General features: G+C 44.6%; 2 protein-coding genes across 2 annotated transcripts in view; one reads left to right on the plus strand and one right to left on the minus strand.

Annotated features, from left to right (window-relative positions):
- On the plus strand, positions 1–27,866 carry SLA (Src like adaptor). The gene is made up of 8 exons (XM_053395275.1): positions 1–352; positions 6,107–6,200; positions 12,421–12,520; positions 15,179–15,265; positions 17,773–17,876; positions 20,198–20,329; positions 24,788–24,935; positions 26,627–27,866. Exons 2-8 carry the CDS (start codon positions 6,137–6,139, stop codon positions 26,835–26,837), a joined length of 846 nt encoding a protein of 281 aa, XP_053251250.1. The 5' UTR covers positions 1–352; positions 6,107–6,136; the 3' UTR covers positions 26,838–27,866.
- Positions 1–27,981, minus strand: part of TG (thyroglobulin) — a 173,478-nt gene that overhangs the window by 44,957 nt on the left and 100,540 nt on the right. The window lies entirely within an intron of this gene.

Consider the following 27,981-nt stretch of genomic DNA (forward strand, 5'->3'; position numbering starts at 1 on the left):
AAGGCCCCCCAAAACTTGACATGAAAACAGCTTGTCGAAAAAGGAGAGCAAAAGTGCCCCAGACCACCTCCCAGCCCAGCTAGCAACTAGCAACAGGAACTTATCTCGTGCAATACGCGGAGCCCTTCCTTATTTCTCACAGAGGAAGTATGCGCCTTGTTTAGCAAGAACGGGGCTGCACAATAGGCTGCCAAACTCTCCAAAAGCCTCACTTCGCTCGGCTGTGCACATCAGAACTGAACCTGCTTCCCCCTCTGGCATTTTCCAAGCGACATGGAAGCCAGGCACCGCTGGTGAAAGGAAGAGGCAAAGGAAGAGGGCTAGGGCACTATGCTTGGCATCTAAACGCAAGGTAAGCTCTGCTGGAATCCAGGGCCGGGTTAGCCCCTTGCCGCACAGAAACGTTGAGCGTTCTTGCACAACTCAAGGATGATGTGGTGGTTCTGCTTGAGAAAAGGTTGTGGGGGGTTATCAGTTCTTTAGGCTGGTACAAGGGAGAAGCTCCTCAACGAGGCAAAAATAGGATGGCAGGCAACCACATCTCTGTATTCACCGATTCCAGTGAAAGCAGTGGGCGAAGTGGGAGCTAAACCTGCCCCAATGCCTCACACGCTTTCCTGCACAGCCTGGCTCATAGAGAGCTGCTGTATATGGAATAAAACCTTTGGTCCATGTAGCTCAGTATCGTCTACACTGATTGGCAGCTGCTCTCCGGCAGGGGGACATCCTGAGCCTCAGGTGGGGATGCTGGAGAAAGAAACTGGGACCTTCCGCACAAAAGGCAGAGATGTTCTGGCACCGAGCTACCTCCCTTCCCTCACCCATCACATACAGCAGTGTCCCCCAAACTGGGGTCTCAAGCTGTTTTTGGACTACAGTGCCAATCACCCCCAACCACTGGTCCTGAAAGCTAGGGATAATGGGAGTTGTAGTCCAAAAACAGCTGGAGGGCCAAGTTTGGGGGGACACTGTATTGGGGCTGGGGTGAAAGAAAAGGACAGGTGCATCTGTCAGGGCCTAAATTCCCTACAGGGGGCCCTGTGGCTCCCGCGCACTCTCTGAGCATCCAAGTAGCGTGAACAGGAAGGAGACGGAGGAACCTTCTCCAATTGCCTTGCCCTGTTGACCTTCTGGATGACTCTCTGCCCAGACCCTGCTTCTTTTAGATTTGGAGGGGGAAAGACAAGATAAACTACTTCTTTGCACAATGGAATTTACAGGATGTAATAATAATAATAATAATAATTTATTTATATCCCGCCCTCCCCAGCCGAAGCCGGGCTCAGAGCAGCAAACAACAATAAAAGTAACGCAGCATTCTAAAATCAATTCATTTTAAAATTAATTCAAAATCAAATTAATGGCAACCATTGGGCTAGAGTTCTGTGAGGATTGCCAAAGGAGGGAGTCAGGCTGTGCCCTGGCCAAAGGCCTGGTGGAACAGCTCTGTCTTGCAGGCCCTGCGGAAAGATGTCAAGTCCCACAGGGCCCTAGTCTCTTGTGACAGAGCGTTCCACCACAGCCGAAAAAGCCTTGGTCTGGTTGAGGCCAGCCTAACCTCCCTGTGGCCCAGGACCTCCAAGATGTTTTTGTTTGAAGGCCGTAAGGTCCTCTGTGGGACATACCAGGAGAGGCGGTCCCGTGGGTACGTGGGTCCTAGGCCCTATAGGGCTTTAAAGGTTAAAGCCAGCAATGGACTCTGGTTTGGCAGGCTTTAAAGGAGCGTAAGGCTATATCCAAGGTGACCAACTCTCTTGCCTGTGCTCTGTCGGAGGCAGTGATGCTTCTGAATATCAGAATACCACTGGAGGGGAAAGGACTGTTGTGCTTTGTGGTCTGTGTGCAGGATTCCTTTGTGCATCTGGTTGGCCGCTGTGAGAACAGAATGCTAGATGGCTTGGGCCACTGGTCCGATGCAGAAGAGCTGTTCTTACCCTCTTTCCCAAATCTATTAGGCAGGGAAGGGGCTCAAAACGGAATAGGGCAAGCATGCGGGCATCAAACATGGCTGCGTCTGGGATGCCTCGTTCAGCCCCAAGGACGGAGGCAGAAAGCCATTTTATCTTGCTTATTTTAAGAAAGTCAGAAGCGATTTGAGAGGCACATCACTTCCCATGGTATATAATGCACACATTTTTCTTTCGTCACACCGCTGCCTCTGGCTATGTCGGTTTTGCAGGTTTTCGAAGCCATAAAAAAAAAAGCCTGCAAAACCCATTCAGCAGAGGCAAAAGCAGGGTGAATTTCCACACCACAAACAGCCCCTTTCAAATTGCCTTTGCAAATTGCAAGACATACACACAGAGAAAAACGGGTGCATTAACTTCCTGTTCCAAAGCAGAGTAAGAAGCCCTTCGGTGAACATGTTAAATGAACAATAAAAGCCCTGCATTTCGCAGAATACTTTGCATGTCTTGACAAGGTCGCAGTGGAAGATACGAGAGGCAATTTCACTCCAGTACCTTGAAGCTGACCACTCTCTCTAGAGCCTTTCTCTCTTCTCTAAGCCCACTTTTAGAGTCCATTTTCCTGACTACCTCTGAAATGAATTACTTTTTAAAAAAAGACACTATGCATTTAAAGCACTCCCCTGCCCAAATCCTGGAGCTGTAGTTTGTTAAGGGTGCTGGGAATTCTAGGTCTGTGATGGGCAAACTACATTTCCTAGGACTCTAGGGAGGCAGGGTGTGTACACAACTGGTGGGTGGGAATGAGCTCAATGCTCTTCGGCAGCAAGTCTTGCTGAAGATCTCCTGTTATCCTTAAGGGTCTACTCTATGCAATTGGGGAGGCAAGTTTAGAAGCCCCTTTTCATCTCCTGGAGGGTCACTGTGGAGAACCTTCCACCTCAACATCAGGATTGCATCCTGCCTTAGTAGTTCCTAGCAGCCTTATATCTAACCTGGTGTCCTCCATCTGTTGCTGCACAAACCCCCATCACTCCTGACTAGGGGTGGACCTGTCAATTTCTGTTCTCTCCATTTCTCATTTCCCCCAATCTGAAAATCCAGCTTCCCATATATCTGCAGCAATTTGTGAATTTTCTGTTCCTTTGAAAACTCTCGTGAAAATTCGCCAGCATTGTAGTGCAGATTTCTCCCAATAAACCCATTCCTGTCTGCCGTTTTGACTAATGGACGCATTCTAGCGGGCAGGTTCTCCTGATACAATGCATCTTTGTTATGCTATTTTCACTACAATATAATATGACTTAATAGATGCAGGTAGAAGGATCATCTCCTGGCATCTTCAGGTGTCACTGAGAGAGACTCCCTTTCTGAAACCCTTTCCGAAAATGTAGACATTGCACTGAGCTAAATGTACAAACTGCCTGATTCGGTAAAGACCAGTTGCATCCTTTTTTCCTCATTTTGTTGCTGCCTTTTGCTAGTATTTTAACAGCACAATCCTAGTCAAGTTAACCCAGAGCTAACTCCCAATGGATTCAATGGGGCTTACTCTCAAGTAAGTCTGGTTAGGCTTTCAGCTTTTTTCTTTTAATTAAGAAAAAAAAATTCAGTTGACCTGGAGGGCAGGTTAAAACATTTATAAATGACGAAACCATCAATACCGCATCAGCACAAAATCCCACAGAACAAGGGAGTCCATACATACCTTTCCCCAAAAAGTATGATGAAGATTTGGAATGGAACAAAACAGTAGCTTGGGCTTTCAAGGTTACTGTGTGAGACCCTGACAGAGTAAGTAAAAGTCTCTATAGGCTGATGAAAAACCAGAGCTGGAATTTGGAACAGATGAATACGCCAATTCGTATTTATTTATTTGACAAAAATTACCAGCTGATTGGTTTTAAAACTAAGTGGTTTACAAGAAATATTGAAACTATCAGTTAAAAAGCCAGTCAGATACAATTAATAAGGTTTTAAAATAGTTAATATTAAAAGTATATCTAAAAGAGAGGGATTAAAGCGCATCAACATTTATGTGTCCGGATAGGTTCGCCTAAGCAAAAATATTATAGTATTCCAAAGTATAGCTGCTGCCACACTAAAATATCAAGTTTGTTACAACTGTAGAAAGAGTATTATGTGGCACGCTTATCAGTGCCTGTTCTGCAGATCGAAGCAGCTGAATGGGCTCATATAAGGCGATCCTGCAATTTTAGTGCCTATCAATTTCTCATTTTTCAAATCTTCTTTCACCACATTTCAGCATGAGTTTGCAATATTTTTAAGTCCTCATTAAAAAAAAATTGCTGGCATTTTGGTGTGTGTTTTCCCTAAAAGGACCGTTTTCGTTTGCAGTTTCCCCTAATACATTTTTACTTTTGTATGTTATCTTCACTGACATATGGATTTACATGCAAAATTATTAATAAAGAAACCACATGCTGGTTGTAGCCTAGCAGAAACATGTGACCAAAATTAAAAGACTTCTTACATCAAAATAAAAACTTGGCCTGTATAAGGAATAAAATATACAGGGAAAACAGAATCTTAGATCTCAAAGGAGGCAACATGGTATTGTCTCACTGCAAACACAGCTGTGTTAAACATTACATACCTGTCTGAACTGGACAACAGATATTTACCCTTTTCCATATTACCGTGAGGAACAACCACCACTAAAGAGTTCTCTAATTATTTTTGTCTGTTTCATACAATTTACAGTATAACATGTAGTGTTTGGTGTCTTCTACAAAGGGCTAATCTCTGGGGATTTTCTTGAATCTCCCTTCCAGAAAATTAGACTTCATAGTCCAAAAAAATCCAGGGCTGTAACTGTTTTGCAGAGAAAAAGTCCTCAAATAAGTATTTCTCTTCCCCACAGTGCGATTTTAAGCAGGCAAAGTACTGGAAAATCTGGATAAAATCATGGTGTCCGTGTATTATTCTGCAGACGGCTCTTAAGAGCTGTGCTTTAATACTGAAATGTAAGCTGCATTTACGCAGCAAAATGCGTCTCTCAGTCAAGTCCATATTTCCTCAGTAACAATTTACTGATAGCTATCCGGGTGTTTGGGGAGAATGAACGAGGCTGCCCTTCTGTACACAATTCTGCCAGTTCATTTATCGAATGTCTCAGTTTTTTTAAAAAAATAAAGGACGACAGCAGCCAACATAAAATAAATTTGGAATTACTCTGGTCACATGTGCTCTTGGTGGGAGACCCAATAAAGAGCAAATAAATCTGTTCTGTATTATCTCCAACTGTTTTGGTTTCAAAACACCCCAGATTTCCACACTGAGGAATAACCTTAGCTACAAAAAGACCTCTTAGAAGATCCCCACCATTCAATCTGGTATATTATAACACTGACTCCATGGACTTTTCAGCCTTTTAGTTTATTAGTCTGCCAGTGACTTTTTCATAGGCCATTTGGGGGTAGGGAGACAATTCCCATGCAGACTCTCTCCTGATTTCCACATTTTTGTACACATTTTCGGTCAGAGAATCACAAAATTCGTAGAAGCGTGGGCTTTGAAGGCTAGCTGTGTTTCAGTCTGCATATTGCTTTGAGGAGTGCAAATTAGGCGAGTCTGTGTTAGAATCGGAACCAAGCCTCCGTCTCTTGCTGAAATTGTTATGAAACTAAGCTGTGCCTTATAAAACCAGCGCTGTCTGTTTTAATTCTTGAGGGTATGTGGATACATTTCAGGGAATGTTTTCCATCCCTCTGTGGTTCAGCAGAGAACAAACTGAGGCAGAGTGGGAGGGGGGAAAGAGACTGATTTAGGGAGACACAGTATGTATTTTGTATGCCTGAGTTTGCGTAGACTAAGTATATTGACGTCTTATTGTCCCTGGTGCCCCCAGACACACACACACAAACACACACTTTTCATGCTTTGACTGCAACTTCCTATTATGCAAATACAACATCAGTGGAAAATACTGTTTTATATATCAGTTCTTGGCAACGTTTCTGGTTGCGGTTTTCGGCCACTGTTGTGACAACTTCAGGGAAGTTGTGAGAACTTAAGCAAATGCATGTGTTTCTCAGACACATGCAGAACATCAAATAATTAAGAAGAAGGATCAATGCAAAGTATGTGCCTGCTTTCTTCTTCTAACAAGCTACTAAATGTTAGTAAGCAAATCAGGTGCTAACCTGAAGCTTTTGCATCTGTCTTTGCTACTTTAGCTCTGAAGCTCTCGCTTTGAAGGAAGAACAATGGGGAACACTATAAGAACAACAAAAACCACGCCTGAGATAAATATCACACCCTGGCAATCTGGTAAGTGTGCTTAAATTGAATTAAATTACAATTTCGGAGGAGGAGGTGTGGGAAGAGAAAGGGAGACCAAAAATTGTTGACGAACAGCCTACATGACATGGCATGAGCAAAAAATAATATGTCTTTCAGAGACAGCATCAGCATATACAGTGGTACCTCAGATTACATACGCTTCAGGTTACAGACTCCGCTAACCCAGAAATAGTGCTTCAGGTTAAGAACTTTGCTTCAGGATGAGAACAGAAATCGTGCTCCGGCGGCATGGCAGCAGCAGGCGGCCCCATTAGCTAAAGTGGTGCTTCAGGTTATGAACAGTTTCAGGTTAAGTACGGACCTCCGGAACGAATTAAGTACTTAACCCAAGGTACCACTGTAGTGGCCTCAGGCAATTGTCAGCATCCCAAACCTCCAACAAGTCCCATTACTGACTCTGACCTGGGACCCCCCTCAAGCAGGACTCAAATCATTTGGGCAGCTGAGTTGGGGAGCTGCCATTTTAACTTCCCACAAGGCCCCCACAGTTGCGGGGTCGCATTTTAATTTCCCTCCATATCACCGAGCAACACTATGACATGATGGGGAATTAAAATTACAGTTCCATCAGAGTTTGGTCAAAACAGGGGCGGTCTTGTGGGTTTCATTAAGGCCTCACTTACCTACACCCAATAAACTGAGCATTGCCCTGATCCTAAATCTTAGCTCTTGGGTGCTTCACACTTTTGATGCATCACTTGCATCTCGCAGACCTTGGGGTCCCAAATTTCAGCGGCACCCTGTGCGATGCCAAAATTCACGCCCCACCCCTCTCACCTTCCATTCTATTTCATCCTTTCGGGGTCCCCTGAGGCCCTGCACCCAGCACAGACAAAACTGGTTGCATTCCCCTAATCTGCCTCTGATTCTCATACCAAAGTCAAGGAGTGCATTTCAAACTACTAAGTGTGAAAAGGGTTTTATAAGACTTTTTTTTTTAAAGCACACCTTTAAGCAAAAGAACAAAGATCTTCTTTACCTTTCAATTGTAAGGTCAAGCCCGGCCTGTGGCTTGGTTGTTCCCAAAGTTTTAAGAAATGCCAAAAAGAAAAGAAAAAATATTTAGAGCAGGGGTAGGCAAACTAAGGCCCGGGGGCTGGATTCGGCCCAATCACCTTCTCAATCCGGCCCACAGATGGTCCGGGAATCAGCATGTTTTTACATGAGTAGAATGTGTCCTTTTATTTAAAATGCACCTCTGGGTTATTTGTGGGCTATAGGAATTCATTCATTCCCCCCCCCAAAAAAAATAGTCCGGCCCCCGACAAGGTCTGAAGGACAGTGGACTGGCCCCCTGCTGAAAAAGTTTGCTGACCCCCGCTTTAGAGAAACACACATCTGTGCAAAGGATAAGAAATAAGCAACAATGAGGACTATGTTCCACATAATGCTAAATACTGGGATGAGGGAGAAGAGAACTTGGGTGGGGAGTGGAATGGAATATCCTGGAGGCGGGCTTGGCTGCTTGACTAGAAATCTGAACAGGATCACTCCACATAGCAATGTTTTCTCGCAGATCCCACTTACTTTCCATTAGTTTTCAGAGTTTTAGTATCCTTTTTGGAGTCTCTTGGGAAAGGGTTAGAGTCAAGGTTTGGGTGTGTGGAAAGGGGCTGTAATAATAATAATTGATTATTTATACCCAGCCATTTAGCTGGGCTTCCCCAGCCACTCTGGGCGGCTTCCAACAAAGTATTAAAATACAGTGGTCTGCTAAACATTAAAAGCTTCCCCAAAGAGGGCTGCCTTCAGATGTCTTCTAAAAGTCTGGTAGTTGTTGTTCTCTTTGACATCTGGTGGGAGGGCGTTCCACAGGGTGGGTGCCACTACCGAGAAGGCCCTCTGCCTGGTTCCCTGTAACTTGGCTTCTCGCAATGAGGGAACCGATAGAAGGCCCTCGGCGCTGGACTTCAGTGTCCGGGCAGAATGATAGGGGTGGAGACGCTCCTTCAGGTATACTGGACTGAGGCCGTTTAGGGCTTTAAAGGTCAGCGCCAACACTTTGAATTGTGCTCGGAAACATACTGGGAGCCAATGTGGATCTTTCAAGACCAGTGCTATGTGGTCTCAGCGGCCGCTCCCAGTCAACATGCATGTGGTAGGAATTGACCCTGGGCACACAAAACTCACCATGCGTTAAACAAGACCAGCAACTATGCAAGAATATCCTGCTCATGAGAGCCACCGGCTACAAAATCTGGTGCAATGGGTTGTTACAAACCCCTGACAGGCTCTTGGGTCATCTTAACTTGAGATGTCAGGGAGGGCAAGTTCTCAGTGTTCTCTTATTTGTCCCATGTCTGGTATGGAAATCGCTCCAGCGAATACAATTGGTACCCACTGCCGTCGTTGCTCTTAGTCCAGAAACAATAGGCAATTCATCACTTCCTCGCCCCCATTTGCACTGTGCTTTCTTTGCACTGAAATGAAGGGGGGGAATAGCATAATGGCAGCTTAATTTATGTGGTTATGTAAATTATATAAGTTACATGATGTCATTACAGCAGACAGTGAGATGAGCAATATAGTTTTTAGAGGGAGGTGAACTGCAGGAGAACGGAAACATTGCTGCATGTGGCAAATACAGGGTGGAATGGAAAATGATGCCTTCTTACATTCTGAACTGTGCTGTTGAGCTACTGAAATTGCCCAATATATTCAACACCATCCTGTTCTTTAATAATAAATAATAATAATAATAAATTTTATTTATACCCCGCCCTCCCCAGCCAAGGCCGGGCTCTGGGTGGCTAACAACCAATAATAAAAACAAGTTGAATGAATACAACTTAAAAACAAGATTAAAATGCAACATTAAAACATTAAAATGCAGCCTCATCACAGGAGGAGAAAGGAAAAAAGAAAAAGGGGGAGGGAATCAAATTGACTCCAAGCCAAAGGCCAGGCGGAACAACTCTCTCTTACAGGCCCTGTGGAAAGAAATCAGATCCCGCAGGGCCCTGGTCTCATGAGACAGAGCGTTCCACCAGGCTGGAGCCAGTGTTGAAAAGGCCCTGGCTCTGGTTGAGGCTAATCTGACTTCCTTAGGGCCCGGGACCTCTAGGGTGTTGCTATTTATGGACCTTAAGGTCCTCCATGGGGCATAAAAAGGTAAAGGGACCCCTGACCATTAGGTCCAGTCGTGACCGACTCTGGGGTTGCGGCGCTCATCTCGCTTTATTGACCGAGGGAGCCGGCGTACAGCTTCCGGGGCATGACTAAGCCGCTTCTGGCGAACCAGAGCAGCGCACGGAAACGCCATTTACCTTCCCGCTGGAGCGGTACCTATTTATCTACTTGTACTTTGACGTGCTTTCGAACTGCTAGGTTGGCAGGAGCAGGGACCGAGCAACAGGAGCTCACCCTGTCGCGGGGATTCGAACCGCCGACCTTCTGATCAACAAGTCCTAGGCTCTGTGGTTTAACCCACAGCACCACCCGTGTCCCACCTCCCATGTGTCCGTGGGGCATACCACCTCCCCCAAAAAGAGTCTTCCAGAGCAGTTTACAGATCACTGCAAACAGGACAGTTTTTGTCCTCAGGTTAACAGCCTAGAGACACACAGCACAAAAGGAAAACGTATTGGGAGGGAGAAGAAAACAAGCAAAAATGGCACGGCACCAAGGATGGACTGCAAACCCCCTCCTGAATGCAAAGCGCTATGTTGTGGTCTCTCCTTACAATCTCACTTCCCGATAAATTTACGCATGAGCAAACAGGACATGTAAATGTTATCTTGTGCCTTTATGACGAAGGTGTCCTTGTTTTCTCTGCCGATAGCAGCTGTGCTGCTGGTAGAGGAGCCAGCCAAGTCAAGAGGTATCCAGCCCAACTGCTAACTGAACAGGAAGGCGACCTTGATTTTTCTGACTTCCTGTGGTTTTGCATTTCCGCCCTGTGCTATTTTTAAGCCTCAAACTATTTTTAGACTATTGGCAAGATAAAGATGTACTGCTTGTTTGACATAAGAAGATCAACGTGTCATCGTCAGAGGCAGGAGACAGCAGTTATCGTGGCAAAAGCTGGCCTAGTCTTAGCAGTGAACAGGGCTGAATATGTACCTGAAATGCGTTGCCAGCTAGGCTTTGGGAGATGGCATTCAGGTGCCACATAAGTGATGGCAACTAAACAGGGTTTGACAGGATTTTATGCAGCTCTTAGGTAGAGGTAATGTGGGCCTCCAATGGTTCTCAAAATAAATTTCTCTGTGCCACACTTTCAGAATAAAAATTTGCTTTCACCACACTGAATTTTTCATTGATTAAAAAAAGGAAAACAAAAAGAAAGAACTCCTAGCAGTGTTTGATTTATAACACAGAAGACAACGATTTATGGCCAAAGATGGTAGGAAGAAACAATTCCGTCAAAGGAAGATTGGCAATTAAAATTAATGGAATATGTAGAAATGGTGAAACTCACCGGAAGAACAAGAAATCAAGGAGGTAGACTTTTTAAAATAGAATGGGGAAAATTCATTGACTCTTTGAAGACGCGTTGTATACAAATTAAAACATTTGAGGGACTGATACGAACACGTGCAGTAAGAGACAATTAAGGGGAAGACAAGGGATAATTTGTAAATATGTATGAATTGGATATGCAGTAATAAAAAGATATGAAAAAAATAACCACAGAAAGGAGGGGAGGGAAGTCGAGGGGAAGGTAAATTAGATTTGTAAAGATTCGGTTTTTCTTGTCAAAATATTTGCAAAAGCTGAAAATGAAATATAAAATTATATATATATAATTTTATATTTTTTTTATAATTTATATATATATATATAAAAACACATAGAACACAACTACTTTATAATACGACCATGAGACATCCAGAAAGCAGCTACATATTCCACAATAATAATAATAATTACAGCATATTTTACTAGACTGTACTACACTGAAATGTTTACATTTTTCTTTGATTGTCCTTGAATTTTCCCATCCTCTCCTGCCAGACCCTTTGAGAACCAGTTGGGAAGAGAGGGTTAGTGGGCAGTCTGAATAGCATTTAAGGGGTGCAGTTAATTCATTATGTTAGATTAAGATCACATCGCCAATGGGAAAACACATGGCTTTCCCCAGAGAATCCTGGAAACTGCATTTCTTTTTAAGGGTGCTGGGAACTGGAGCTATGTGAGGAGCAAACTACAGTTTTCGGGTTCCTTTGAGGGGACTCCATGTGAGTGAGGCAACACGGCCGTGGGAGTTCTGTTTTTTAAGTGCTAGGGCTCAACTTAGGGACATGTGAGGTAAGCATAAATGCAAGGGAACCTTGGGCATGTGCAGAGTGCATTTATCTTGCCACTGAGTCACCACAGGGACTGAGTCCCCCCGACAACAGATATTAAAGGAAGAGCTTTACTTTCAAAAGATGACATTTCCAGAGAGGCGTCAACATCTCTCACCAGACTTAAGTACTGGATTTGAATCTATCAGAAATGAAGTACAGTGGGACCTCAGTTTAAGAACAATCCTGTTTACGAATGATTCGGTTTACAAACTCCACAAAACCGGAAGTAGCGTCCCAGTTTGCGAACTTTACCTCGGTCTAAGAACGGAAGCCGAACAGTGGAAGGGCACCGGCGGCAGGAGGCCTCATTAGGGAAAGCACACACCTCGGTTTAAGAATGGTTTCGGTTTAAGAACGGACTTCCAGAACGGATTAAGTTCATAAACTGAGGTACCACTGTACTAGGATTCACTTTGGCCCACATCTTCAGAAACATATTACTGTGGGATAATAATAAGAATTTATTATTTATACCCTGCCCATCTGGTGGGGTTTCCCCAGCCACTCTGGGTGGCTCCCAACAGAGTACTAATAATGATGATAATAATAAAGTGATAAAATATCAAACATTAAAAACTTCCCTAAACAGGGCTGCCTTCAGATGTCTTCTAAAAGCCAGATAGTTGTTTATTTCTTTGACATCTGATGGGAGGGCATTCCACAGGGCGGCCGCCACCACCAAGAAGGCCCTCTGCCTGGTTCCCTGCAACCTCACTTCTCGCAAGGAGGGAACCACCAGAAGGCCCTCGGAGCTGGACCTCAGTGTCTGGGCTTAACTATGGGGGTGGAGATGCTCCTTCAGGTATACTGGGTCAAGGCCTTGAATGCACCAAGGTTATGACTGGATTCTGGTGAACATATTGACTTCATATTTTGCATCTTTCACTCTTCTTCAGGCCAAAGAAGTGACTTCCTTGCTGTCCTTGACAACTACCCTGATCCGGATATAAGCCAACCTATATTTCACGTTGGAGAAAAACTGCGTGTGATATCAGAGTAAGTACCTTCCTATTTTATTTTATTCTCAAAAAAAGAAGAAGTTTGCATTAAGTTGAAGGACAGCTGAGAAATTCACATTATTCAGTGCCGAGAAGTGCAATTTGGGGTAGGCGTCCCCATCTCCTTCGTGCCACAAAAATTGGCAGCGGCAGCAAAATTGGTTTGCAGCATCAACGGTCAGGGAATATGTGAGGGTCTAAAGAGGAGACCCAAAGGGCTCCCATGAGCTACTGGAAATAAAACATACAACTCCCAAGGTTCTAGTCCATTTGAGCTGGGGGAGAAAATGGTTTCCGAACCCTATCAACGGCAACTCATTTAAGTAGTTTCCAACAAATTCCCCCTCCTCTCTATCTCCGCATGTGAAACTGAGGGGGTGAAGTCACTTTTCTTATGTGCAAGAAACAACCAAAAGTCTCTGTTTTGTAAATAACTGGGCAACAAGGAAAGCTCCGCTGTTAAGGGGTTAGGGCTCTGAGGTGTTTTGCATGGTTCCGGTGATTCAGAGGGCGTTGCTCATAACGGGCGTTTGCTTGTCTATAAAGAAATAAAAAACCGGGTGGATTTTGCTCGAATTTACCTGTTGTGTACCAATCATGCATTGGAGACCGTAGCCCACAAGCGTGAAAGTCAGCACTTAGTGGAACTTTCCTTTTCCTGTTTTGATTCTGCTGAGGCACGAAAGAAAGCTCAGGGAACTTGTAGCCCAGGCCAAAAGCTGTAACTCAAATGAGAGAACGGGCCATGGGGCTACGCCAACTTCTGTACAGAGAGCTACAGAAAATGTTACTTCCCCTATCCTTCAACAGTCTGCCTGTTAGAATCAGCGGTACAGGTGCTTGAAAGGTTTCTGCAAACATCCCAGCTTTGCAGTCAAATATACAAGATGGTGTATATGGGATGGGACGCGGGTGGCGCTGTGGGTTAAACCACAGAGCCTAGGGCTTGCCAATCAGAAGGTCGGCGGTTCAAATCCCCACGACGGGGTGAGCTCCCATTGTTCGGTCCCTGCTCCTGCCAACCTAGCAGTTTGAAAGCACTTCAAAGTGCAAGTAGATAAATAGGTACCGCTCCAGCAGGAAGGTAAACGGCGTTTCTGTGCGCTGCTCTGGTTCACCAGAAGTGGCTTAGTCATGCTGGCCTCATGACCCGGAAGCTGTACGCCTGCTCCCTCGGCCAATAAAGCGAGATGAGCACCGCAACCCCAGAGTCGGCCATGACTGGACCTAATGGTCAGGGGTCCCTTTACCTTTACTATACAGGATGGTATCAGGCTGACATACTCAGGGCAGACCCACCGAAAACAATGGACTTGAATGAGCCACGACTTGTTTGAGTTTGTCGATTTCATTGGCGCTATTTAGTATGGATTTTTAGTTAAGTATCACCCAAAGCATTCAGGCTCTGCTAAAGTTAGCATGTGAACAATCACAGTGGCTTCATATTAACCTTAACATTTAAGCAACCCAAGGACAGTGTATTCTTCAATCTACCTCCCATATGTCCGGGTTTTCCCGTACATATTGCCTATTCAGCAAAAATCCGCCATTTTTCAGTCCGATTCCCAGATGTGTCCAGGAAAACCTGGACATATGGCAGCCCTATTTTATCCCTAGATAGCACTGTGTGTGTGTCATTCTTTGGAAATCCTTATTAATATGCTAACAATGCCATCACCTTTACTTTATTCTTTTTATTTAAACAATGTAAGGTGAGTGCAAAGGGACACGGGTGGCGCTGTGGGTTAAACCACAGAGCCTAGGACTTGCCGATCAGAAGGTTGGCGGTTCAAATCCCCACGAAGGGGTGAGCTCCCATTGCTTGGTCCCTGCTCCTGCCAACCTAGCAGTTCGAAAGCACGTTAAAGTGCAAGTAGATAAATAGGTTCTGCTCCAGTGGGAAGGTAAACGGCATTTCCGTGCGCTGCTCTGGTTTGCCAGAAGTGGCTTAGTCATGCTGGCCACATGACCCGGAAGCTGTATGCCGGCTCCCTCGGCCAATAAAGCGAGATGAGTGCCACAACCCCAGAGTCAGCCACGACTGGACCTAATGGTCAGGGGTCCCTTTACCTTTACCTTTAAGGTGAGTGCATCCTATTGAATGGTCAGCCATTCCCAAATATTTTAAAATGGATATGAAATTAAGATTTTTGCCATGACATGCATCTCTTGTTTACACTAGTGTGTGGCCTGGGGAGACTTTTGAGGGCCACACAGAGAGGCTTGGAGGGCCACATTAGGCCGCTGGACTTGAGATTCCTCATCCTTGACCTAAAGTAGCACAGAGAAATGATCTTCCTCTTGTAACGGGCATGTGGGTATTCCAGACAGATGACAGAGTTGTAAATTGCAAATCTCCGGCAGAGAGAACAGCGAAATGAGCAGCTGACATACGATTCGGGGGGAAGGGGGAGATGTTACCTCATCTGGAAACAGGAAGTCTCATTAAATTTACTGAGTTTCTTTTTTTATACAACGGGTGGAAAGAGGAAGTCTAGTAGTTTCACTGATGATCACCTTTATCCCTCATATGTCTGTCGGAGTTCACAACCCACAGGGATATATTTTAGACCATTTTCCCCACTCGCCTTGTTTCGCTACAATGACGGTAAATTTCAATATGCATTTCATCTCTCTCTCTCTCTCTCTCTTGCAGCGAAGGAGGCTGGTGGAGAGCCCGTTCCCTCACTACAGGTCAAGAAAACTACATCCCGGAAAAATGTGTAGCTAAAGTTTACCACGGGTGAGGAAACGCCCAGTGTTGTCTTGGCACAGCTGTATTTTGTGCATCATATAAATGTGTCAGGTAGTGGTGTCGGACTAGGATCTGGGGATCAGGGTTCAAATCGCCACTCAGCCATGAAGCTCACTATATGACCTTGGGCCTATAGTCCTAACCTGCCTTACAAGGCTGTTGTGAAGATAAAATGGGGAGAACTATGTAAGCCAACTTGGGCTCCTGGGAGGAAAAATGGGATACAAATATAATTGATAATAATCATAATCTGTATAAAAAAGCTAGACAGACAGACAGATACAGTAGATGATAGATAGATGATAGATAGATTGACAGATTGATAGATAATAGATAGATGATAGATATAGATGATAGATAGATAGATGATAGATAGATAAATAAATAGATATAGATAGATGATAGATAGAGATAGATGATAGATAGATGATAGAAAGATAGATGATAGATAGATAGATAGATAGATAGATAGATAGATAGATAGATGATAGATAGATGGATAGATAGATGATAGATGATATAGATAGATAGATAGATCGAAAGATATAGATAGATAAATAGGTAGATGATAGATAGGTAGATGATAGATAGATAGATAGATAGATAGATAGATAGATAGATAGATAGATGATAGATAGATGATAGAAAGATAGATGATAGATAGATGATAGATAGATAGATAGATAGATAGATAGATGATAGATAGATAGATGATAGATAGACAGAAAGATAGATAGATGATAGATAGATAGATAGATAGATAGATAGATAGATAGCTGGATAGATAGATAGATGATAGATGATAGATGGTATAGATAGATAGATAAATATATAGATAGCTAGATAGATCAATAGATAGATAGATCGAAAGATAGATAGATAGATAGATAGATGATAGATAGATAGATAGATGGTAGATAGATAGATGATAGATAGATAGATAGATAGATGATAGATAGATAGATGATAGATAGATAGATAGATAGATAGATAGATAGATGATAGATAGATGATAGATAATGTGTCAGGAGATATAGTAATTTGGTTTGTGAGTCACTGTATAAGATGAACCCCTGTGTTTCTTTGTTTGCTATAATGAAGAATCTAAAACCAACTACGACATTCCCATCTTTTGACCAAAGTGGATGGAATTTACAGGCAGAGGAACCCAAACTTTTTGTGTGGAAAGCAAAATGGATTCCATCATCCCATATAAGCAGCGGGGAGCGTGTGGGTCGTCTCTTGCTCAGGGGAGCAGAACTTATTTTGCTCTTTCCTGCCTTAAAATAAATAAGAGGTGGCTGAGAGGTGTAAATTTTTGCATGCACTTTTAAAAAAAACTTTGTTTGCAACGCAACACTCCCTAGAACACTGCTAGGGGAGTTCTGAAGAGATGGGGTAGGGGTGATAAAGAAGAGCTGTGTAGGAGTTTTTAAAAATTAAATGAGGCTTTTAACTGAAGAAAGACTCCCTACTGCTGTGCTTTAACAACAACAAAACAACCCAGAGTTTTCCAGTGCTTTGCAGGCGACATTTGGGACACCCTCAACGTCTTGCAAAGCCCGTGGACCTAGAGATAGATGAGATGGTATATAGAAAAACATACTGCTTTCTGTACAGAAAAAACAGAGGGGCAGAGCACTCTCTGATTCAACTTGGGTGGGGCGATATCGACAACACACTTCAGCTCAGGAGGAGGGCTACCCCCAAATCCTTCCAATCTGCTTCACTGTGATTTGGCTTGTGTGTTGCTTCAGAAACTGTGAATTTGATAGATTTGACTTAAAATGTGTACTGAATTGAATTTCCCCTCCATCCCTAATGATGGGCGTTGGAGTCTAGCAACATCTAGAGGAACACAGGTTCCCCGTCCCTGGTATAAATCTCTCCTAAGGTAAAGGTAAAGGGACCCCTGACCATTAGGTCCAGTCGTGACCGACTCTGGGGTTGTGCGCTCATCTCACTCTATAGGCCGAGGGAGCCGGCGTTTGTCCGCAGACAGCTTCTGGGTCATGTGGACAGCATGACTAAGCCACTTCTGGCGAACCAGAGCAGCACACGGAAACGCCGTTTACCTTCCTGCCGGAGCGGTACCTATTTATCTACTTGTACTTTGACCTGCTTTCGACCTGTAGGTTGGCAGGAGCAGGGACCGAGCAATGGGAGCTCAACCCGTCGCGGGGATTCGAACCGCTGACCTTCTGATCGGCAAGTCCTAGGCTCTGTGGTTTAACCCACAGCACCACCCGCGTCCCTTTATAAATCTCTCCTACACATGCACAAAGCACCATATTTTGGGGGCATCTCTCTTGCCATTCATAACTAGCAATTTTCCAGCTACTGGGGGACGTCTACATTTGCAGTGATTTTTTTTTAGAAAAAGTAGCAGTACCAAAAATACATTATATGGTACTCCCCTGGTTAAGTCTGCATTTCTGTGGACAAGGCCAGTTTGCCTTTTCACTCGTATAACCCCAGCCTCCCTTCTCCCACAGTTGGTTATTTGAAGGTCTGGGAAGAGAAAAGGCTGAAGAACTTCTGCTGCTTCCCAACACCAGAATTGGCTCGTTCATGATCAGAAAGAGCGAAACAACAAAAGGTGAGAAAATGAGGTTTTGCTTTCAACTTTTGCCACTTCTCTGCCTGATACTTCCTCTTAAGGGCAGTTTAAACCAGACTTCGCAAACTTGGTGTTGTCCAGATGTTTTGGACTATGGCTGCATACACACTATATACCAGGCATAGGCAAACTCCAAGCCCTCCAGATGTTTAGGACTACATTTCCCATCATCCATAGCTAACGGGACCAGCGGTCAGGGATGATGGGAATTGTAGTCCTAAATTATCTGGAGGGCCGGAGTTTGCCTATGCCTGCTATATACCATTAAAGGACGTTCAAATCACATTCCTTTCCTCAAAGAATTCTAGGCACTGTAGTTTGTTAAGCATTGCTGGGAATCGTAACTGTGTGAGAGGTAAACTACAGTGCCTGGAATTCTTTGAGGAAAATAATGTGGTTTGAATGCACTCGAAAGCTTCAAATGAGAGGTCCAGATATCTAGAGAACTGTATTTCAGACTGGCTTAAATGCTGTATTATTATTTAATCTGAGTGTTTTTAGGCTGAAATTTGTGGCAAAATGGGGTATGTTAAGGTACATTAATCACAAAATGATAATGATAAAAGGCAGCTATAAGACAGAGGTCTCAGCTGCACCATGAAAGTTTCCATATATATCTGTGGAACAATGGGTCACTGTGTCTGGCTGCTAATTTGAAGGTTGGTAGTTCAAGTCCACTCAGGGACAGCTGTAGGCAGGATTCCTGGAGTGCAGGGATTAAACTAGACATCCCTTCCAACGCTACAATTCTATGATTCTAGGACAGCTTGAAGACTCAAAGAATCAGCAGCACAAAAACACCCAGTAGGGAAATGAAGTGCGGAACAGATACATTTAAAAGACCTATTTGAAGGCCTGCACTGCAAGGACCATGTACAGTTCAGCCGGAAAGAAGTTTCAGAACCACAGGGGCCACCACTGAAAATGCCCTATTGCTCATGCCTGCTAATCTAATTGATTTTACTAGCGGTCAAATGAGCAGAGCATCTGAGGTTGAGTTTAAATATTATATCTTACCCACCCTAACCTGGGTGGAACTACTAAGAGAGCCCATTTGGCTGGTTTTAACACCAAAGAGGGCCTGTAGGCAAGGAGCAGGTCTTGAAGATATTTAGAACCTGAGTCATATTGGGCCTCAAACACTAATGAGAGCACCCGGAATTGGGCCCAGAAACAAACCAGCAGTGAATGGTCAGGATCTTTTGGGTAAAAGTAGACCTTGGCATAACCTGAACCCAAAAAATTAAGAGCTTTGAAGGTTAACACCAGCCCTCTGACTTGGGCCACATTAAGGCATGTCCAATATTTCAAAAGTTGCCGCAGCTGAGCTCTCTGAGCTTTTACGTCACGTGCCACAGCAATTGTGAAAATCCAATGGTAGCCAAAAGGTCCCCAGCTATAATGAAGATTTTGACTAGGGCTGAATCTACACATATATAAAAAAAGCTATGAAAATGCTTTTTTTTAAAAAAAACCATTTTAAAGTATATATTGAATTTGCCATTAGCTCAACATCTCCCTCTAGTGTCACATTTGTATAATGCACTTAAAACGTATTTGCAGCTGTATAGCTGATTCCAGAGTCTGGGGTGAGTAAAATGTAGCCCTGCCTACAGCTGCTTTCATCCCATGTTAGATGGATCTGAGATCTGGAGAGCCATAGGTCCTGCAATTCCTGTGCTTGGTTAACAGTTTTTCCCTATCCTTGGGAATCCTGGGGATTTTTTTTGGGGGGGGGGCTGTACCAAGGCATCCATAAAGGTAAAGGGACCCCTGACTATTAGGTCCAGTCGTGACCGACTCTGGGGTTGCGGCGCTCATCTTGCTTTATTGGTCGAGGGAGCCGGCATACAGCTTCCGGGTCATGTGGCCAGCATGACTAAGCCGCTTCTGGCGACCAGAACAGCGCACGGAAACGCCGTTTACCTTCCCGCCGGAGCGGTACCTATTTATCTACTTGCACTTTGTGCTTTCGAACTGCTAGGTTGGTAGGAGCAGGGACCGAGCAACGGAAGCTCACCCCATTGCGGGGATTCGAACCGCCGACCTTCTAATCAGGAAGCCCTAGGCTCTGTGGTTTAACGCACAGCGTCACCTGCTCCCATAGCAGCCTATAATAAGGAATCATCCCCACGAAGCTCTAAATCCAATTATTCTTTAGAGGTTGGCATGACAAGCCAAATGGGATAAAAACAAGGTGTCCTTACAGTGTCTCTATCCCTCTAAAATGTCTTAACTGCTCCCGGGTTTCTCAGTATCCAGACAAATGGATGATTGTTTGACTTTTCTCCCTTCTCTAGGTTTATATTCGTTGTCAGTTCGGCACGTACAAGTGAAACATTACAGAATCTTCCGCCTGCCAAACAACTGGTATTATATCTCTCCTCGGCAAACTTTCCAGTGCCTTGAGGACCTCGTAAATCACTATTCCGGTAAGAGGGCGCATTCTGCTCAAAAACAAACAGGCGTTTTCAAGCTTTCAGAAACACTGCTCACTGCAGAAGTCTGCTTTAATTCATATGGTTACCTTGGCTTTTGAGTGGGGAACATGATGCACGATTGCAAATGGTAATCCCCATGGAATGCTCAGTTATTCTGCTTTTTCAGTGATGGCTGGTGGAATGCTCTGTCCCAGGAGACTAGGGCCCTTCAGGATTTAACCTCCTTCCGTCGGGCCTGTAAGACAGCTATTCCACCTGGCTTTTAATTTGAATTCAGTCTGATCTTTTATTTCCCTTCTCTTCCCTCCCCCTCCCCTTTTATGAAGATTACCGACTCTGAGACCCCACAGCTAATTCTCCCCTGGCCTCCTCACTGGCCCAAGTAGGACCAATTCAGCCAGCTAGCCCTGGTGATCATCTAATGTTTATTAGATGGATTCCCCTAAATTGATTTCCGAACTTTGAATTTTATTATTATTCATGTTTTTATACTGTATTTTATGCTGCTTTTACAATTAAGTGTTTTAAATTTGTTGTTAGCCACCCTGAGCCTGGTTTTTGAACCAGGAAGGGCGGGGTATAAATAAAAAATTTTTATTATTATTTGACAAGGCTGCAGATCCAATTTCGCATGTCAGCGTGCTGAAAGATGTGCAGAGACACAGGGACAGGATTTGCTTGCCCGTAGGTAGTGGCCATTGCATAACCATCACCCATGGGTCAAACTATGAGTCTGCAGGAAACAAATATCCAGTTTTGCAAGATGTTCTCTTCCTACGCTTCACAAGTTCGTGGATGTGCCAATATTGCGCCAAACTCTTATATGCAATCATTTCTTACGTGAACAGTGGACTTTTGGGAACTGTTTAAACTCCCCTGAAATTTAGAAACATGCTACTTTTAATTTTAGGAAAGCTGCCATTCCTCTTCTGGTTGGGCAGGGTCTGAAAGCACCTGTCTTATATTTGTGCGGAGGTGGAGCTTTTAAGGTTTCTATTAATTGTTGCAGCTGGTTTTAGTGCTTGCCAGTTGCTTTCGGTGACTTGCATGAAGCACACAACTAATAAATCTAGAATAATAATACTATGGAGTCCATGTAGTTCAATACTGCCAGCACTGACTGGGACACTTCCAGCCCTGCATGCCAGGGACTGAACCTGGAACCTTTTTCCTGCTCCACCATTGACCCAGGACCCTTCGCCCTTATTTGCAGCCCCAGGATAAAAATCATAGAATTGTAAAGTTGGAAGGGGCACCTTGGGTCATCTAGTCCAATCCCCTGCGATGCTGCTAATTCAGAGATTTCAAGAGGGTCCTTCATTGTGACTCGCCTGTCTACCAAGGCGAACAAGACCATGACCCAGAACTATTCAGAGCCAAAGAGATTTGGCTATGTAATGATATCACTGGTGGCTAACTATGTATGTACAGTGGTACCTCGGGTTACAGACGCTTCAGGTTACAGACTCTGCTAACCCAGAAATAGTACCTCGGGTTAAGAACTTTGCTTCAGGATGAGAACAGAAATCGTGCTCCGGCGGCGCGGCAGCAGCGGGAGGCCCCATTAGCTAAAGTGGTACCTCAGGTTAAGAACAGTTTCAGGTTAAGTACGGACCTCCGGAACGAATTAAGTACTTAACCCGAGGTACCACTGTATGGTGCTGGAGGAGACTCTTGAGAGTCCCATGGACTGCAAGAAGATCAAACCTCTCCATTCTGAAGGAAATCAGCCCTGAGTGCTCACTGGAAGGACAGATCCTGAAGCTGAGGCTCCAATACTTTGGCCACCTCATGAGAAGAGAAGAAGACTCCCTGGATAAGACCCTGATGTTGGAACAGGGTGTTAACTGATGTTAAGAACAGTTTCAGGTTAAGAACGGACCTCCAGAACGAATTAAGTACTTAACCCAAGGTGCCACTTTACCTCAGCGTATTTTGTGGCATTGCCATTGCAGGGCTAGTCTCCTCCATGCACTTCTCAGGGATGATGATGATGATGATTATTATTTATTTGCAAGCATGACACCTGTAATCTGAGCTACGTGAGCTCTGAGGCCGATTAAAACACTGTGATGCTGAAAACTCACTGCACGCTCGCAATCTCTTGCCATCAAAAGGCAGCACCACTTCCGAGTGGCAGAATGTGCCCCTCAGAACAAAGAAAACGTGTTTCCTGCAGGGGAAACACAATGCTAACGTTTGGCCATTAATGCCAATATCGCATGCATTCTGCATAGTGTGAAGCCACAACATTTGCCTAGAAGCCATGCCTTTTCTCAGAACTCACTGGTTGCTGACACAATGTGGGAAAGGAATATGGCACACAGCTTCACAGCTCGGCGCTAGATAAATATCAACAGGCAGCGCACTTATATTTAGGTTATTTTGGTGGATAGAAACACCCAACAGCCCAAAGGCAGAGTGATAATCTCATTCTTCATCATGCATTTCAAAGCTGTTTGCTTTTTGCTTTTTTAAGTTTGCAATAGAGGATGTGAAAAAGTGGAAGAGGCACAAAGATCAACAGCTCATTGTGTAGCCAGTTCTAGCCTGTTTTGCAGAGAGAGGTTTCCCCACCCCCACCCCATACACAGAGAAGCTGAATGGCCCTAGGTCACCCAGACAGCTTCCTGGCTGAGTTGGGATTTGAACCCTGCCCTCCCAGGTCCTAGTTCAACACTCTAACCATTACGCCACACTGCCTCTCTATTTTGAGCAACAAAATGAAAGAGCAGCAGAGTTCTTGCTTTACTCCAGCTGTGTTGTAAGCAGTAAGGTAAAGGTAAAGGGACCCCTGACCATTAGGTCCAGTCATGGCCGACTCTGGGATTGCGGCGCTCATCTCGCTTTATTGGCCAAGGGAGCCGGTGTACAGCTTCTGGGTCATGTGGCCAGCATGACTAAGCCGCTTCTGGTGAACCAGAGCAGCGCACGGAAACGCTGTTTACCTTCCCGCCGGAGCGGTACCTATTTATCTACTTGCACTTTGTGCTTTCGAACTGCTAGGTTGGCAGGAGCAGGGACCGAGCAACAGGAGCTCACCCCATCACGGGGATTCGAACCACCGACCTTCTGATCGGCAAGTCCCAGGCTCTGTGGTTTAACCCACAGCGCCACCCGCGTCCCTTTTGTTGTAAGCAGTATGGTCTGTATAAATCACAGTCACCTTTCCAACATTATCCCTGTTTTCAAGAACATAAGAAGAGCCCTGCTGGATCAAGAGGCCAATGGGTCATATCTCCCAGCATCCTCTTCTCACAGTTGCCAGCCAGATGCCTGTGGGAAACCCACAATTGGGACCCCTCCCCTCTTGTAGTTTCCAGCAACTGCCAGCTCAGACAGAAAAACATTAAGGAATTAATTTCATCTTTAATGTTTTCCCTGTAAGCTGCCCTGGAAGTTACTGAACTGAAAAGATGGGGTAGAAACATCACTAGAGAGAGCTCTACCTCTCTTTCAAATCAGAACCAGTGAAGGCGGTGAAGGTCCTGTGTGAGTGCCTGGAGGCGGTTGGAGGATGGATGGCGGCTAACAGATTGAGGTTGAATCCTGACAAGACAGAAGTACTGTTTTGGGGGGACAGGAGGCGAGCGGGTATGGAGGACTCCCTGGTCCTGAATGGGGTAACTGTGCCCCTGAAGGACCAGGTGTGCATCCTGGGAGTCATTTTGGACTCACAGCTGTCCATGGAGGCATAGGTCAATTCTGTGTCCAGGGCGGCCGTCTACCAGCTCCATCTGGTAAGCAGGCTGAGACCCTATTTCCCGCAGACTGTCTCACCAGAGTGGTGCATGCTCTGGTTATCTCCCGCTTGGACTACTGCAATGCGCTCTATGTGGGGCTACCTTTGAAGGTGACCCGGAAATGACAACTAATCCAGAATGCGGCAGCTAAACTGGTGACTGGGAGCAGCCGCCGAGACCACATAACACCAGTCTCGAAAGACCTACATTGGCTCCTAGTACGTTTCCGAGCACAATTCAAAGTGTTGGTGCTGACCTTTAAAGCCCTAAACAGCCTCAGTCCAGTATATCTGAAGGAGCGTCTCCACCCCACTGTTCTACCCGGACACTGAGGTCCAGTGCCGAGGGCCTTCTGGCTGTTCCCTCACTGCGAGAAGCCAAGTTACAGGGAACCAGGCAGAGGGCCTTCTTGGTGGTGGCGCCCTCCCTGTGGAATGCCCTCCCACCAGATGTCAAAGAGAACAACAACTACCAGGCTTTTAGAAGACATCTGAAGGCAGCCCTGTTTAGGGAAGCTTTTAATGTTTGATGTATTACAGTATTTTAATATTTTTTTGGAAGCCGCCCAGAGTGGCTGGGGAAGCCCACCAGATGGGCGGGGTATAAATAATAAATTATTATTATAACCAAGAAACAAACAAAAACATTGCAAAAGGCAGAGGCCATTTTGACTTGCAACTCATATTGCGCCCATTTCTTCTTTCAGAGGTAGCTGATGGCCTCTGCTGCATACTCACCACTCCCTGCCTCACCCAACACACAAGCAGCAACGAAGTAAGGAATCAAGAGCCGAGGAACCAAGAAACCCCCGTCGTGATGCGCAGCAAGACCTTCTCGTGGAAGGATAAGCAGAGGTAATGTTTGGTCGGGGCAGCTGATGCCAGCCTTCCCCAACTCAGCGCCCTCCAGATGTTTTGGACTATAACTCCTATCAGTCCAGGCCCAATGGTCAGGAATTAAGTGAGTTGTCGTCCACAAAGGTCTGGAGGTCTATGTCAATGCAGATGGTGCTCTGAGATTCTGCAGCTACAAAACCCCAGTTCTGCAACTGGAATAAATTACTCTGTTTGACCAATATAAGCTTGCTAAAACATTCATGCTTTGTACGATATGTGCAATAGCGGGATTGAGTTTTGGACTACAGAATTTACACTTCTGTGCCTAGTTTATTCCTTGTCTGGTGTTGTAGACAAAAAAAAAAAGGATGCGGGTGGTGCTGTGGGTTAAACCACAGAGCCTAGGACTTGCCGATCAGGTTGGCAGTTTGAATCCCTGCAACAGGGTGAGCTCCCATTGCTCGGTCCCTGCTCCTGCCAACCTAGCAATTCAAAAGTAGAAAGTGCAAGTAGATAAATAGGTACCGCTCTAACGGGAAGGTAAACGGAGTTTCCGTGTGCTGCTCTGGTTTACCAGAAACAGCTTAGTCATCCTGGCCACATGACCCAGAAGCTGTACGTCGGCTCCCTCAGCCAATAAAGCAAGATGAGCGCCTCAACCCCAGAGTCGGCCATGACTGGACCTAATGGTCAGGGGTCCCTTTACCTTTAGACAAAAAAAGGGGGTGCTAAAATAAATACAGTGGTACCTCAGGTTACAGACGCTTCAGATTACCGACTCCGCTAACCCAGAAATAGTACCTCAGGTTAAGAATTTGCTTCAGGATGAGAACAGAAATTGCACGGCAGCAGCGGGAGGCCCCATTAGCTAACGTGGTACCTCAGGTTAAGAACAGCTTCAGGTTAAGAACAGACCTGCAGAACGAATTAAGTTCTTAACCCAAGGTACCACTGTATCTGAAAAGCGGGGAGGGGAATAAAGGGGTTGGAAACTGAAATTCGGAAGACGACGACAGGCAATGGCTGATTATTTTGTTAAACCGACACCTACTCAGTGATACAATCATTTAACAATCCCTTCACACATTCTAAGTCATGTTCTCACCAAGGCCTGGTTCATACAGTATTCTGTTGTGTGGATATCAGAGTTATTATTTTTTACAAAGGGTTGCTTGCATGATTTATGTCAAACAAAGCCTTGCCAGGGAAGCCACCTCACTTTTGTAGCATGTGTATATATGTGCATACACATGCTGTCCCCAACTTAGTTATAACCAGCCAAAACACTCTGGAAATGCTACATGGATACATTAACTTGATGGCTTGGAGCACGTGCATTTCTGTCTTCAAAAAACCAAAACTAAAAAACACACCACAATGATATCACTAGGGTAAGAAAGAAACCAGGTTTGGAAGTAGGATAAACCATTCTTCTTCAATGAGAAACCATCTCTAGTTCCAATTTCAGAAATGTTTGTGCTGATTTCCTTCGGGTCCAAATGTTAGACCAGGAGAGGACCAACATGGGTGGCACAACACAAAACGGCCTGGGGACACAGAAACCCATTTTGTGGCACATTCCCAGACCCATTTGTCTATCTTCTAGCACTGCACTAAGCCAAACTGCAAAGAAGCTAAGGCAGTTAAATTACCTTATTCTGTATCAATATCTCAGACAATAAACAACCTTCTCCTTCTTCTTTTTAAAGATCAAATGAAGATGACAGTGACATTGTAGACATGCTTGGAATAGAGGACTCTGGCCTGAGCTTTGGGCTGAGGAACAGCATCAGTTCCTATCTTGCCCTAACTGCAGAAACGGACTCTTCTTACACGAACAACCGGAAGCAGAAAAGCAGGTCTGTCATATTACGGAACAAGTTCGAATCACCCTTCATTTATCATGAGAACCGATCCTGATAAAGCAGAAGGTGGCCAAGAAGAAACTTAAGATACTCCATGTTCAAACGACAAAACTTTTGCACTGTTGGGAGATAACACAACCGCCATTTTGTCAGTCCACAAGAGACCACGTCCTCTGGGACAGAGCCTGGAGACTGGGCTTAAAGTGTACAGTGAAAAGCAGTAGATGCCGACTGATAAGGAAAGCTCTTTCAGAAATTGCTCTGGTTGCAAGAACAAAGAAACGTGTATCCACCAGGTGGTTCGGGTTTGGCCAGTTACTATTTCTATAGGCTCTTATCCAAGTCAATGGCAGTTCTTCCCCCACATTGCACACTCTATTTATAATAGGCGCAAGTTATACACAGCAACACACCATCACGTGCATTTTGGGTCATAGAGCTGGAATATTACCAGATCTTAATCTTCTGCCCTGAGGAAAATTATTCCAAATGTCAGGCTTTCCTCTGACCTGACCAGACCACACAAGACCTTTAGCAGAGTTCATCACACAAAGGAGCCTGCGGGATAAACAACTTCAGATAATCCAAAGTGTGGGGTTATTTTGCTTAGCAAAATCAGGTGGTACGGTCCTACCCTGGACCTCAGAATGCGGCCGGAAGAATCATTTCTTTTTTACATAAAATATTCCATGTAAGAAGAAAACTAACACGGCGAGACCAAGTCAGTTAGAACCTTTTCCCTGATGCCCTGGTTTTTGTTTTTGTTTTTTTAATGTAGAGAAAATCTACGGTTTCAAGCAAAGTAGTCCAGCTGTCGCTGTGCTTGCAGACTTGCCTAAATCAAATCAGATTAGGTTCTGCCTTATGAAATCCAGAGCCAGCATGTTTTTAGTTAATAACTGGAGTTCATCTTCAACCTCTCAGAGGTCCCAGATATGCATATATAAACTTATTTATGTGGGTGATGCCCTTGTGTAATGTAAATTGTGTTACAGCGTATGAGCCTTGAGTGAAGCTGAGGAAAACATGTATATAGGTGTAAAAAAACCAAAAAACCCCAAGTAATAAAACATTATTAAACAAACAGATTTCTGTGGGTAAAAGACTACCATATGTTTCACATACATCTGAACGAGACTAAAGCAGCTGTCTTTGGAAGAAATGGCACTCCCCCATAAAGGATGGGCAAATACATATCA

Source organism: Podarcis raffonei, chromosome 7 (assembly GCF_027172205.1).
Source record: "Podarcis raffonei isolate rPodRaf1 chromosome 7, rPodRaf1.pri, whole genome shotgun sequence".
NCBI lineage: Eukaryota > Metazoa > Chordata > Lepidosauria > Squamata > Lacertidae > Podarcis > Podarcis raffonei.